Source organism: Coloeus monedula, assembly GCF_965178545.1.
Source record: "Coloeus monedula genome assembly, chromosome: 4".
NCBI lineage: Eukaryota > Metazoa > Chordata > Aves > Passeriformes > Corvidae > Coloeus > Coloeus monedula.
The window spans coordinates 43,145,118-43,158,625 of NC_138784.1; the positions used below are offsets into that span (position 1 = coordinate 43,145,118).

A 13,508-nucleotide genomic window follows, 5' to 3' on the forward strand; every position below is an offset into this window, starting at 1 on the left:
TACTAGCACTTTAATGTTGTCAGCCACTGTTGACTTAGCTGTACACTTCAGCTGTTCTGAGTAGTCAAGAGACTGATCTCAGGTTTGCCTGCAAACCAGGAAAAGCTCTGCTGGTTTCTCTAGGCAGGCATTTTCCAAGTACTAGCTCTGATTGTTCCAGGAGATGCTGTTAATAAGAACATTTCCCACAGGACCTGAACTGTATATATTAGCTGTTGGAAGTAAATAGCACTTTGTGCCTCAAAACTTCAGTCATTCATTTATATCAAAGCTTTTTAAAGCAGTATTTAAAATGTCCTTACAGTGTCCTTAAAGTGCTATGTAAGTTTGTCATTTTGGACAGCAGAGCCTTATGTTAGAATGTAGCTCCTGAAGGCTCGATGTTATACATGCCCCTGTGCTGCTGGTACCTTGTAGCTAGGATTTATTTCTTTGGAGACAGCTTTTTGGTAGGGTGTTGTTGTAGTTTATCTGTTGTAACAGAGAGAAATTGTCACTGCTGCTTACTGCTGAGAAAGCATCTTCTCACATAGCCTTGTACCAGAGCTCTTCTGGCACAAAGCTCTCTCAGAAGTGCTGGTCACTGCAGGCCAAGCAGCTCACACTGACTCTGCTCCTCTCTTCAGGTACAGGTTTGACCCACGGCTCATGTTCAGCAATCACGGCCTACGGGCTCGGAGGTTTTCTGCACAGTTCTTGTAAGACCTGTAGGAACCTCTTCCAATGGGCTCCTACTGACCAGTTTCTCCAGTGACTGCAGCAGGTCTGTCTCTGTTAACTTTCGCTGATTACAGCTGGAAGACTTTTAATGGGCTTTTCAAACCCTGTTTGGAAGGAAACCCCTTGTCTTTAGCTGGTTGCCTTGTGCAATATATATATTTTACAGCTGAACTCTAACTGTAAATTGTTAGACACAGCTAATCTGTCTTGCTCAGATCGTTGATTACCACCTTTGTCTTTCAAGTACCTTTTCATATCACAGCACAGAGGTGAACCTATGCCTATGAATCTGAACAGTTTATTTTGTTCTAAAAAATCAATAAATGTGTATTTGAGTCAGGTTAGATAGGCAGGTGCTATTGCACAGTAATGCTCACCCATATTCAGTGTCACAGACCTTCTTAAAAGCTATGCTTAATTACAGGTTTCCGTATATACTGAGCTCCAAGCTGTTAATGACAATAGCAAACTAGCCCAAAAGAGAGTAGGAGGGTATTAGTCAAAAGTGTAGGATCTGACTAGCAAGTGTCTTGTGCAGAATTAAAACCCATCTGCTAAATAGTCTCTTTCAATGAGACCCCTTTAGATGAGACCAATGAATTTTGTAGGACAGCGTTGGTAGCTTACAAACAAGAATGTAATTTCAGCCTCCTTCTGGTTTGAAATGCTGGGCTGGGTTACTATGTACTACTGAAAAACCTCTTAGGGTTTAAGATAGACTGACTTCCTAGTGAGTTAAGAGGCTGTTGAGACTAACAAGTATTCAAGTAAGTGTGCCTGTGCTTTGAGCTAACTCTTAAATCTATTTTTTTATACACAAACAGAAGTAATACTAAAATAAACAAAATCCAACAACCAGGGCACTACAGTAGAGGTGATCTGTCTCTAACCTCCAAATGTCTTGAATTAGATGTCTAACTTATGTTGATTAGATTCTTGAAGGTAAATTATTTTGAAAGCAAACTAGCTAAAAATAAATCTTAGAATCATTGCTCACTAGACATTAGACTAAGAGCTATTTTAGGCAGTTTAAGTGCTTCATAGAGTGTTGCTTTTTGGTTGAGACATAACTACTTGGAACCTGCAAAAAGTGGCCTTCACACCAAAGGTCTGCATGTCAGAAGTCACTTGGTTTCCCTCCAAAAGCGTGATGTCTTATCAACCTTGTGATTAGGCTTACCTGAAATGCAGCTGTCATGCGTACCCAAACTTGAGTATCTTTCTAAATCTTGAAAAGCACACAAACTTGCATTACCATATAACTTCTGTATAGATTCACTGGCAACACACCATCTGAAAACACTGAATTATGGATCTTCTGCAAGACAAGTTTGTGTTGCTTGTGTTTTCAGGCATGGTAATCATTCCCTCGTCAGACAAACTGTGGCAAAACTATTTAGTGTTGTTACTTCACATCTCTTAACCCCAGTAGAGAGCTTCATTATTTCAACTAATCCTTAAGTAGGCAACAAAGTATGACTCAAAACTGTGAAAGTGCACACCCCAGTGTGCAGATCCACCAACTGGATACAAGGAATGCTACAATAAAATAAGTTGAACTTACTTGGCTTTTAATTCTGAGACACACAAGTTTTCCTTCATGTAGCTTAGAGTTGCAAACTTCTGTGGTGGTCTACAAGGTAGATTTTCATAGAACTTTTGTTTCAAATCTCTCAGAAGTGACCAAATATTTGGAGAGAAAAAAAATAGCTTGAAAGGTAACTTTTCAGCTGAAGCATCTGTATAAATGCAGAGGGTTTTGGATATTTAGACTACTTACTACATGCTTTGAAAAACTCAGGTTTTTTTTTTCTCAACTACAACTGTAGCTTTATCCTGTTTTTTGTTTCTCAAGCTTTAGTATTGTTCATCAGTATCCTTCATACACTGTTTTGTCTCTAGAAACAAAACCAAAGTTGTCTTCATGCTCTCAAGGGTTTTGCACACTGAGCTCATGTAGGCAGTGTTCTGCTTAGAGAATTCTAGCAATTTAGACTTGTTCTTTGTTTAAGCTTCATTTTGGTAGCTGTGTGGAGGCTAGTGTGAAATATATTGACTGCTGCACATTGAACCCTCATCAGTCCTATCAAATCTGGGTCATACATCAAGTTTCTGCTTAAGTTTCAGTGCAAGTAATGTGCATTCTTAATAGAAAAAAACTTTGTATTAGAGTTACATTTCTGTACCCATAACTATCTTTTCTTCAAGTGATTTTAAGCCCTAATAAGGACACTTTCTTTTGGATGTTTATTTTTTGCCTAATTAGTAATATGAAAGTTGACAGAATTGATGCAGATTATTCAGTATGAGTGACCAGATGTTTTACCCAAATTATTACTCTTGCTATCTGCACATACCTGTACAGCATTTTGTAACAAGGCTCAGTAACTTAAGGCACTCACTGTGAGAGAACCACACTATACCTGAAATCTGGCAGAGGTGTAGTAAATGTTGTATTAAATTGAAATTCAGAATTAAATTAATCAGTCCTTACTTAGTGGTTCAGGGAAATATTTGATTCACTCCCACCTTTGATAAAGATTTAATAATTGTTAAGCATGTAGTTGAAGGAAGAACAGGAACCAAGAGCTGCCTGCCTTCCATTGCTTTTAGAGCAATTTATCACTTGTGTCTGTTGCCATAAAGCAGTTAATTCTGAGTATTTTTACAACCTCAACTGAACAGTGTTAATTCTTATCCTTGCTAATTAAAAAAATACTATGAAGGATCTTTGAGTCTTATCCAGATCTAATTCCCAACTAAGTTATTTTAAAATTAAATGGTCTTTCTGGATATTCCATTTCGTGTGCTATTTGACCACAGCTGTTTCTGTACCCTGGTAACAAAGGCATTCATGTTAAATGTACAGAGTTTTAAATAAAGGGCCTTACTGGTACAGAGTTGAGTTTAGATAAAATGTGATCATGTTTTTTTACTTTTTTTAAAAATCATTATTATCAAAAGCAGGGCTGTGCATTTTTAATGATCTGATCTGGTAAAGTAGATACTATACAGGGAGAAATACAATTAATAACTTCATTATGTTACCCTAAAGCAAACCAACACTCATTATCATCACTTCAGCACAAGTGAATACAGCCAGAATAGGCCCCTGCTTACCCAGCAGGGGCCTAGAAAACTGGGCTTCTTCATTTTGGGGAACAAAGCTGTAGCAGGGACATGTACACAGAAACACACCCAAAGCAGGTATAATACCTTTTCAATCAAGTTAAATTTGAGACTGATTCATCAAACTGAATACAGTATTTCAAGATAATGAAACAATTGTCATTTATTGTGATTCAGTTAAAATGAATTTTCTTTGTATGACTCTCTGTATGTGAGCATACTTTGCTGTAGCATGTTGTGAGCATATTTCTCCTGTTTTGAACATCTGTTTAGAAAGTGCCCTTCCAGAGGACCCTGTTCACTGCTGCACTTTTGAAGAAAGAAAAAATAAACTGCCTATCAAACTTCCTATCTTTGTTACTGAGCTTGAGTTAAACCTTCCTACAGGAATAAGCTGTGTCACAGGTCTAATGGCTGAATTCCTATTTTATAAGCCTTTACAAGCTTCTGCTTTACTGCCCTGCTACTTAACAAGAGCTACTTCATATGGCCACAGGGAACTTTATTACAGTGTCTAGCAGAGCAGCACCTGACTACTTTGCACCAGGAAGAAACCCTGAGGTGAGGGAACAAACTGAAATGCAACCTGTACTTGCTTGCATTTCCTTGGAAACTGGTGTCATTGAATAAATGGAAAACAGAAAGCACAGTGGAGAAACTGCTCTGCATAATTAAGACCAGCATTTGCTATCCCAGGAAAGAGGAAGAACAAAATCCCACATAAGGCTTTTTCCAAAATGGGAACTGTGACCAACACTAAGATACATGCTACTTACTCACCTCATCCCTGTTACAGAGTTGAATTTCTTTGATGATTCTGTTTAAAAATACTACATAACTTTCCTGAACTATAGAAGAAGGTGACTTGGTACACCTTTAACCTATTTAAGTCTGAGGCTTTCACAGGCTATTAAAACATGTATTTCTGCATTTTATTTGCATTTCTGCTTAACCATGTGGTATCAGTTTAATTTCTCCTTCAGCAAGGAGGCAGCAGTGTTCCATTAAGTAGACAAAAATCTTGAATGGCTGCCTGAAACATTGCTATCTTAATTTTGATGTTCCAGCTTATGAAAACTATGAAGTTTACTGTAGCACCACAAAAAAGGGCAGCTCTGTATTATTTAGGTACATGTTCCCATCAGCCAATTTTGACAGCCCCAATGACACAGCTGTCATTGTCATGGAAGCTTGCCACATCTCCTTGTTGTTAATTTCTAAGAACAAGCCCTGTCTGTGAAGAAAATCGCTGTTACAAGGCTAAAGGAATCACCTGTTTTAGAAGAAGACATACACAGCTTTGATACTTCATTCAAGGGATGGGCAGGGGAATGCCATGATTAGAAAGAAAGGGCAGTGCCAATATATTACATTCCAGATGCTGCTGTAGTCAGATTCAGCTGTCCGTATTTTGATAATATCCACCAGACTGTGTTTAAAGCTGTAGTCCAGTAATTGCTCACAAATCTCAAATTAACACCTTGAGAAAGCAGACACTGATTAAAGTAGTTTGAACTTATTCCAGCTGCCAAAATCCCCCCATTTTGTAAAAAGAGGAATAAGAGGGACTTGATAGAACACAACTGAATCCCCCACTTCCTCATTTTTCCTGTGCAAGTTCTAGGGAAAAGCCAGGTCCATGACTCTTGCTAGATTCCTATGGGTTGGCAGCAAAGGCATCAAGGATGAGACTAAAGATTCATGGGGATATTCTCATGCTGTTGATGAAAATCAGTGAAAGCATCAGAACTCATGTGATCTATCTTTCTGTCCTGAGGGTTCTGCCATGTTAAAACAGGCACTAGATGAAAGAAAAACATTACAATGACTGATCCAAACCAAGAACATAACCCTTCTCCTACAACATGAAAATCCTGAGCAAAATAAAAGTGTGTTGTGGGTTTGTTTGAGCTGTGATGTTTTAAGGACTAACCACATTTTTTACTGGATACCTGCTTAGTGTTTTTCTTCTCTGCTTTTAAAGTGTTCAAATTAACAAGGCAAAAACCTCACGAAAATATTTCAAGTTTTTTGAAATGGTATAGTAACTTCAAAAGCTTCTCTGTCAAGTATTAAAGAAAAAACACCATCAGCAATTAAGCCCCACCTTTAGAAAAGAGTGTCTTCCTACCTTTGGGCTGCTCCAGGCTCTGAAACAGCACAATGCACATGAGCAGTCCTAGAGCTGCTGTTAACAAAACACACTTTTAGTGTTAAGTCTGTTAACTTCCTGGAACCATTCCTCTGATACATCTTTTATTTACATAGACTGAACTAAAGTAGATACTGGGTTTTTTGCATGTGAACTGCATTTTCACTCAGCCTTGTTTACATTTAAAAATGAGTGCTGTCACTTGGCAACAGGTTAAAAGATACTCTGTACAAGTTATGCTGCCTTTCTGTGCCAGTATTACCAAAAACCCACAGGTTCTGACTGTAAGTGCTCATCAGACAAACCAGAGCAGATAAAAATACAGAAGTGTCTAACATCTGCTGGCTTACATCTATGGAAAAATGTTAGAAGCAAAGAGGGCAGATTCTGAAAGTATCAGCTGACAAGTTTAGATTAAAAGAACTGTCTAGGATTACTGGCATACAGAAAGCACCTGCTTAGCTGAAGGGAGAGCTTCAGAGCCAGTGTTCTAATACAACAACCAAGCCTAGGAAAAAAACAGTGGCTGAACTTCACTGTCATAAAATATACTGGCATTCTAATTCCTCCTGAGACATGCTGGAAACAGCTGAAATGTCTGATCACATTCCAGATTCTGTATTTAAAGAGAAATCTTAGACTTGTAATGCTATTTTCTCTCATGCTATGTGCGAGGCCACACACAGTGCTATATTTAGGTTTACAGAGTTAATGAAGGGGGTTTTGCACTCCTCTCATGGATATTTGTGGTAAAGTGAATGCAAAATAGAACTACCTACTGTCTTATTCATATGCAAAATGCACTCAAGAAAGACAGAACCAAGACAGTACTTTACACAGCATCCTGAAAAGTTACATTCGGCAACACAGAGCATTTGCAGGATTAATCCTTGGATTTAAAAAAACCTCATCAAAATTCCAGTTGTGAACACTGCCCTTTCCAAAAGTTGTAGAGAGAGAGGTAGAGAACAGAATGTGCCAAAAAAAGACACTTTTTAAAAACCACCTTTGAGGAAAGCAGGAAGGAAACAGCTTGAGGAGCCATTTGCTAGTACTGGGTGCCTCAGTGCAGGGTGCTGTGCTGGGTCGCTTTCAGACCTACGCTGCTACAACTGAAAACACTTCTAATTTCAGCTTGCACAAGGGCAAACAAGGACACTCCAGAATTACCTCTCACCTTGCTAGCACATAACACAAGAAGGTGCTTTTCAGATAAACATGTCCTGGCCTATGCAATATTTCCTTGGAAAACATCACAAGACTAGTGCCAGCAGCCTGGCTCAGCCTCTGAAGTGCTCAGCTCAAACTGCTCTGGATTGGGCATTGCCTACTTCTCCATACTGGCTACTGCAACAATCTCTCTTACCAACTCACACATCAAGAGGGAAGTCCTCAGTTCACAGCACTAAACCTGTGTTGTAAACAGCAGATCACAGCGTGTCTCCTCTGTCTGGCTTAAATTTTCACCACAGTCCCTGCTTCTTGACCAAGGAGATGTAGCAGATGCATAACTTCACTCATTTGGAAGTCATCCACTTGCCTTCGTCATCAGCAGGAAGAGACTCGGAACCCTTCAGTTCTCCTGTAAGGATTCTTTGTCCACTCTGCAACTTTTTATTCACTTGATCCAACTAAGGGAGGAGGTGACTTCTCAAAATGGCACCAAATTAATTATAAAATAGACATAAGAAACAAGACAACATTGGACTAGAAAGTTAGTTAAAGTAATAGGACTTTATTCCAGATACAAGTAACAAGGTATTATCTTTTTTTCTTTTTTAAAAGAATTTGTTAAAACTAGTACTTCAGACTAAATTAAGGATTCTGTGGAGCTTTCAGGCCCAAATGAAAAGTATACAGACTCTTAGGAGTTTTTATTTTCTGAAACAAATACAAACACAAAATTGCAATAATCCTAGACAGTTTTATTCCTTATTAGTCTGAGGTATACTAACATTTCCCTACATTAATGTATGAATACTGGACTAGTCAGCATTGTTTTGCTCAAAAGGCATTTGTTAAAAAAAGTGGTTCTATTTTCCATTTTTATAGGAGAAACAATTTCTCCTGCATACGAACTTAAACAGTGTCATTTATATGCTCCTGCAAGATGAAAAGTGTAGGAAAATTTTTGATAGCACAGTTATTTCCCAACAAATACAAGTATGCTATTGAACATTAAAATGAAGGAGGAGAACATACCTGAACGGTTCTAGATCAATGGGAGATGGTAAGAAGTGAATGCTGACAAAACTTGCAAGGACTGCAGCTGGAAATCCCCATGCTGGGAACCTGGGAAGGAAAGAAAACGGTTCTATACTCACTCAGGAGGAGGGCAGGAAGGGAACAGAGTCTGGTGGGGTTTTTTTGTAAATGTTAAACTGAGTGCTAAAAATTTGGCCTGCAGGAAGACACAGCAGACTGACAATCTGTCCATCCCTGCCATGGAGAGGAGTGGCCCCACTGCTCCACAAACACTGCTGCTGTCCTGCTCTGCCTCTGCACTGAACTCATCAGTCTCCAGGTGGATGATTCTGCCCCCAAACCAGCAAAACACACAAGGTTTCTTTTGCTGAGTTGTATTTCTAGTACATAACTGCCACAGGCAGAGCCCAGTCACTTGTGTGGTCAGCAGCTTCACTGACTGCAGTATCATTAAGGCTTTTATCCATCCCACCCTGCCTGAGTGCTGAAGTATTTGCTATTTGCAGCCCTTACCAAGTGCAAACACAGCCCTAATGTGGTTGTGGCACACACGAAGCTGTGAGGTCTCACATGAACCAGCCTTCAAGGCACTGGCTGAGCCAACTGCCATCTCCTCTGCTGTGCAGCCACAGTGCCCAGGGAAGTGCCACAGAGACCAAAGCAAACAGCTCAGCAGCTCCCTCCTACCAATTCAATCAGGGAGGAATAAACCACTTAAGAAACACAAAATAAGTAATCGGAAAATTAAACATGGATGCTACCAAAGAAAACCACTAAATCACCACTAAAGATAAAAAGGAGTGAAAAGCATTTCCTGGGGAGGGAAGACCAGGGTATCACCTCCAGCCTTGGTGTACTGGCCTCATTCTGCACGGTGTTTTTAACAGAAGGAAACCACTCGCCCCTGGGCTGTCCCACGCAGCACCACTGCGCTCCCCCCTATGGAGGGGTCAACTCCGTGAGCCCCGCCACCCTCAGCTCCCTCCCTCTCTCCCAGGCAACCCTTAATGTGTGCTAAAGGCCAGCTGTGTCTGCCCACAGGCCTTACTGCTGCTTTACAAGGAAATCCATTTGGCCTCAAAGAGATCACAACACAGTCAGGTAAGGGAAAAACCAGGCACACATCACGTAACCAAAGTATTGCCAACTTCAACTTTAATAATGGAACCATCACTTTTTTTGCCATTTCAGTAATAACTTTAAGGGGAATAAAAACTTCCCTACAAAAATAAAACTAAGCTTGTTAAAATTATAAATAGTTTAAATGTTTGTATTTAAAGACATACATTTTAATGTTTCCCTGCATTTCCCCTCCCTCATCATTTCATCATTCTGGTACCATCATATAGTGACAAGAAAACAGTTTTGCAACAAAAGCTTTGACAGTTCAATTTGATGCTAAAATTAAAGAAAACTGACCAGGCACGACCATTTCTTTTAAATTAAAGCTGCTGTAACCGCCAGTGTGTAGAACAAAAAAGAAGAAAATTAACTCCACACACGATATCTTAAAATAATTAACTGTGGACTAAGACAAAATTAAAAGTTTATTTTGGTCCCCCACCCCCATCCCCTTCACCCCAAATCAAGACTCATAGTGCATACAACACTGATTGAGGTTTTTGGCTAAAGTAAATGCAGATGTGCCTACTTAAAAAGACTGATAGTTTAGTTCAAGTAAAACCAAAATTCACATATTTTTATACTCAACTTTAAAACTCAAACAGTGTTTAAATCTGAGCAACAAATGGTTCAATATTGACAGCGATTATGCAATGATTACATAGCTATGGGCAGATACATAAATTAGGATGTTAACAGAATACCCACCAACATGCTGCTGCATTCCTAGAAAAACAAATTGTAACAAAACACAAAAGCATTCCCTGAACCATTATAAAGTGTCTCACTTGAGGATAATGTTACTAACTCACACATGCACTACGATGTTACATGTGAAATTAAAAAACAAACAAGATATGCCTTAGATATATTTTATAGTTAGTCCTACTCTGAATTTTTCTTAACCCTTTAAAACATTATGATTGTCTCATAAGCTTGTAAATTCTTTTTACCTAAAAAACTTGTGAAGAGTTTTAAAAAGAATCTTACTACGGAAAGGAAACAAAGGCACAATTACATAAAATTAAGGGGAAGAACAGAAGCATCTTGGAGTTTCACACAGTATCCATTAGATGTCACCAAAGTTTTAACAATTCCTTGGGAATTTAAAACTAAGACATTAAGAACAGAGGGGAAAAAAACCCCACCACAACTTCTGCTGCTCTTCAATCCTTAGCACTCCTCCACTCCCCCAGCCCCCAGTATACAACTCATTTCCTCTCCGGCATGATAATGACTACAGTATCAGTCACTCAAATCTGCCTCATGCTTCCATGCTTCTATTGCACACCCACTTCTTTGGTTTCTTTTGAACATGCTTTTTTAGATAAATAACTCTGAAAGAACAACAACTATATTTACACTAAAGTAAAAAGTTTTCTTGCTACATTTTTCCTACTTTTAAATCAAGTAAATCAGCAGTCTGCAGAATTTGGTAATCAGTCTTTCAATTAAGAGTTTAAAAACCATAAGAAAAAACCCTTTTGAATTATTAAAAGCAAGAGTTACTAAGCTCAGTCACCAACAGAGACAATAAATATTAACTTTCTGCTGGGCTGGAAACGGGAATACAAAATTCTACTTTCTTTGCCTGACTGAGCCTTTAACAAAGAAAGAAGCAGAGGAAGCTATTTCTGTCTTTTAGATATGATAATTCAAGATTATCCAGCCTAAAAATGGGTCACTGAGCCAGAGGAAAGACCTGACTTACAATAAAAACCAAATGCGTCTGTAGTTGCAGCTTATGTCTGAGCCCTCGCTAGACAGGTATTTCTCACAGAGTTATCTGAGACATGGACCACTTTTCAGAATTCAAGTAAGCAGCTTTTTAGGTTTGCAACACTTTTCAAACCCTGACTATGCCTTTATGGAACCAGCTTCTCCAAAAGGGACCTGTATGTGCAGCTCCATTTCCATTCTTACTTAGCTTTTGCTTCTCGTTCCTTCCCACTATTTCTATTATCTTTATTTCTTTTCCAGTGTGGATTTACGCAGTTAAAAACCATAAAACTTATTCACAATATTATAACATACTAAAACTTTAACCTTGTAGAATTAGTATTTTAACTTTCCTCTGTGTAAATACTATTTTCATTTAAAACCTCCTCTGTCAGCTATTAAGAGTTCTTCTCCCCCAACTCTTACCTTCTCTTCAACTTTCTCTTTACCTTCTTCAGAAAGACCACTTTAAAGCTTTCCACAAATTTCACAGTACAAACCACAAGATCTCATATGCCTTCCACCTATAACAGTTCTTTCACAAATTATACAGTAACTATTTGAAAACAGAAAGGTAGTGCAAATCAATTTCATCTCTAAGATAGTGCTCCTACTAATTCTCGTCCAAATGGCTTTAATAATTATCAATTTGCACATCCTTACTTGTAAAGATACCATTAAGCAAAGAAGAAAAAAACATAAAATCTTATTTCATAGCATCCTAGGAAATTGCTTACAGTTTCACAGCTTGCACCAAGATAACTTGGGAAACTCTCTAGGCACACAGAGGGTTGCAAACTGATGTACAAACATGCAGAATCCCTTACTTGTGGGTACAAGATGCTAAGTGACCTGCCTTATGGAACTAAGTCTACCCTGGCATCACAAAACCGTCTTCTGAATAAAGAAAACTACTCTCTGCTGCTCTTTGTACGTTGGGTTTGGCATGCTCTATTGACATTTGGTAGCACACGTTTTCCTGAGAGTCCTTTGGCCCCCTTTTAACCCGGTTTCAACACCCCACGAAGGGCTTCTTCAAGTTTGCCCCTGTAAGCTGCATAGCGGTTCTTCAAGATCTGCAGTTGGTCATTTTCCTCTTTGTCCAGTATGCGCAAGAAGTTTTGTAGTTCAGGAATACTAAAAGCTTCCCACTGGAAAGACAAAGAGCAAAGAATGGATGAGACAAACAGAAAATACATAAATCTTTTATATATACAGTATTTCTAAACAAAGTCTCAGACACTGTAGACAATTTCCAACTGAAACGGCATCAGGCACCTTCCTTGCAAATCTTAGGGCATCTGAAAATATTTTACTCTTTTAAACTGCTTTTTTCTTCTGCAAGTAACAACAGGTCAACCTAACCACAAACGAAATGCACAAAGGAAATTAACACACAAGCACAAAGGAAATTAACAGGGGAAAAAACTCTGCTTCCGAAAAATGAACTGTCTGGTCAGCACAGCTCAAACAGAAGCCCACTCATCCATGAAGTTACACAAACACTGACCCAGCACGGGTGTGACATACCATGACTTCTCCAGTTTCATGCTCACGTAGAACAAAACTGAGCATTTCTGTTTTGGGGCCTGCCACCAAGCGCAGGTAGAGGGGATGTTCTCTGTCTGACAGCTTGCATGTATAAACTGCAGGAGAAGGAAACCACAGTAATTATCATCTTTACCAACAACGTTTCAAACACTTGGAACGACTGACGCCATGACTAATGCTTGCTAATGCTTGAAGATTTCAGAAAGATGCATGTGTAGCCAAAATTTACACACTGTTTATCAGTCTACAGACTGGTTTAAAGTGGTGAGTTTTAGGGAGGAGCTGAGCACTGACTGATGGTGACAGTGCAACACTGCACTTACACAGGAATGAAATGGCCTCCAGTCAACACAGTACACCAGCTGAATACGTGCAGGGCTGGGGTGGAGAAAAAACCCACAAGAAAAATATACAACACACAGATCTGTTGCTCTATTTAAGCACTTACAACATCAGAGCTGTGTATTCCTGTTCAGATACCTTTTCCACTTAAAATTTCACACACAAAGTCTAAAAGGCAGCTCTGCCTGCCTGACAGCCAGAAACATCTGAACTCCTGAAACTGCTCTCAATGTCCACAGAAAGAAGGTGGATTCTAAGTGCAAGAACACAACTTTGGTAAAATGCACCTTTCCCTAAAAAACCTCTTTTCCATCTTACGGTATTTCCATGACAACATAGAACAAACTCCTAACAGCAGCCAGTGCCCAGGAAGAGCCATGTGCATTAACACCCAGGAGCACAACACACATGCCCATGGCCATCACCTTGAGAGCAGTCTGCCAGCGCCAGTACCTCAGGCACCACAGACACCAGGGTTTATCGTTTTAAAAACCTGTCCTGTAGCTTAATCTCACAACTCTGCAGTGTATCAGGCCAGCTGAAACGTAGGGTCTGAGAAGGGAGCATA

The 13,508-nt window shown here is 39.2% G+C and overlaps 2 protein-coding genes across 3 annotated transcripts in view; one reads left to right on the forward strand and one right to left on the reverse strand.

Annotated features, from left to right (window-relative positions):
• Positions 1-13,508, forward strand: part of GNS (glucosamine (N-acetyl)-6-sulfatase) — a 42,828-nt gene that overhangs the window by 16,245 nt on the left and 13,075 nt on the right. The window contains exon 14 of one of the 2 annotated variants that reach the window (XR_014226335.1): positions 627-763. Coding sequence is in view for 1 of the 2 variants with exons in the window: in XM_082279919.1 (XP_082136045.1) it covers positions 627-702 (76 nt within the window). In the remaining variant the exon portion in view is untranslated. Of the gene's footprint in view, positions 1-626; positions 4,180-13,508 lie in introns of those variants that run through there. The other variant, XM_082279919.1, reaches the window with a different exon arrangement.
• The window catches only part of RASSF3 (Ras association domain family member 3), a 53,132-nt gene continuing 48,986 nt past the window's right edge, over positions 9,363-13,508 (reverse strand). Inside the window, exons 4-5 of the mRNA XM_082279920.1 lie at positions 12,578-12,693; positions 9,363-12,198 (exon numbers count right to left, since the gene is read on the reverse strand). Of these exons, the coding sequence (XP_082136046.1) occupies positions 12,049-12,198; positions 12,578-12,693 (266 nt within the window). The 3' untranslated portion in view covers positions 9,363-12,048. The remainder of the gene's footprint in view (positions 12,199-12,577; positions 12,694-13,508) is intronic.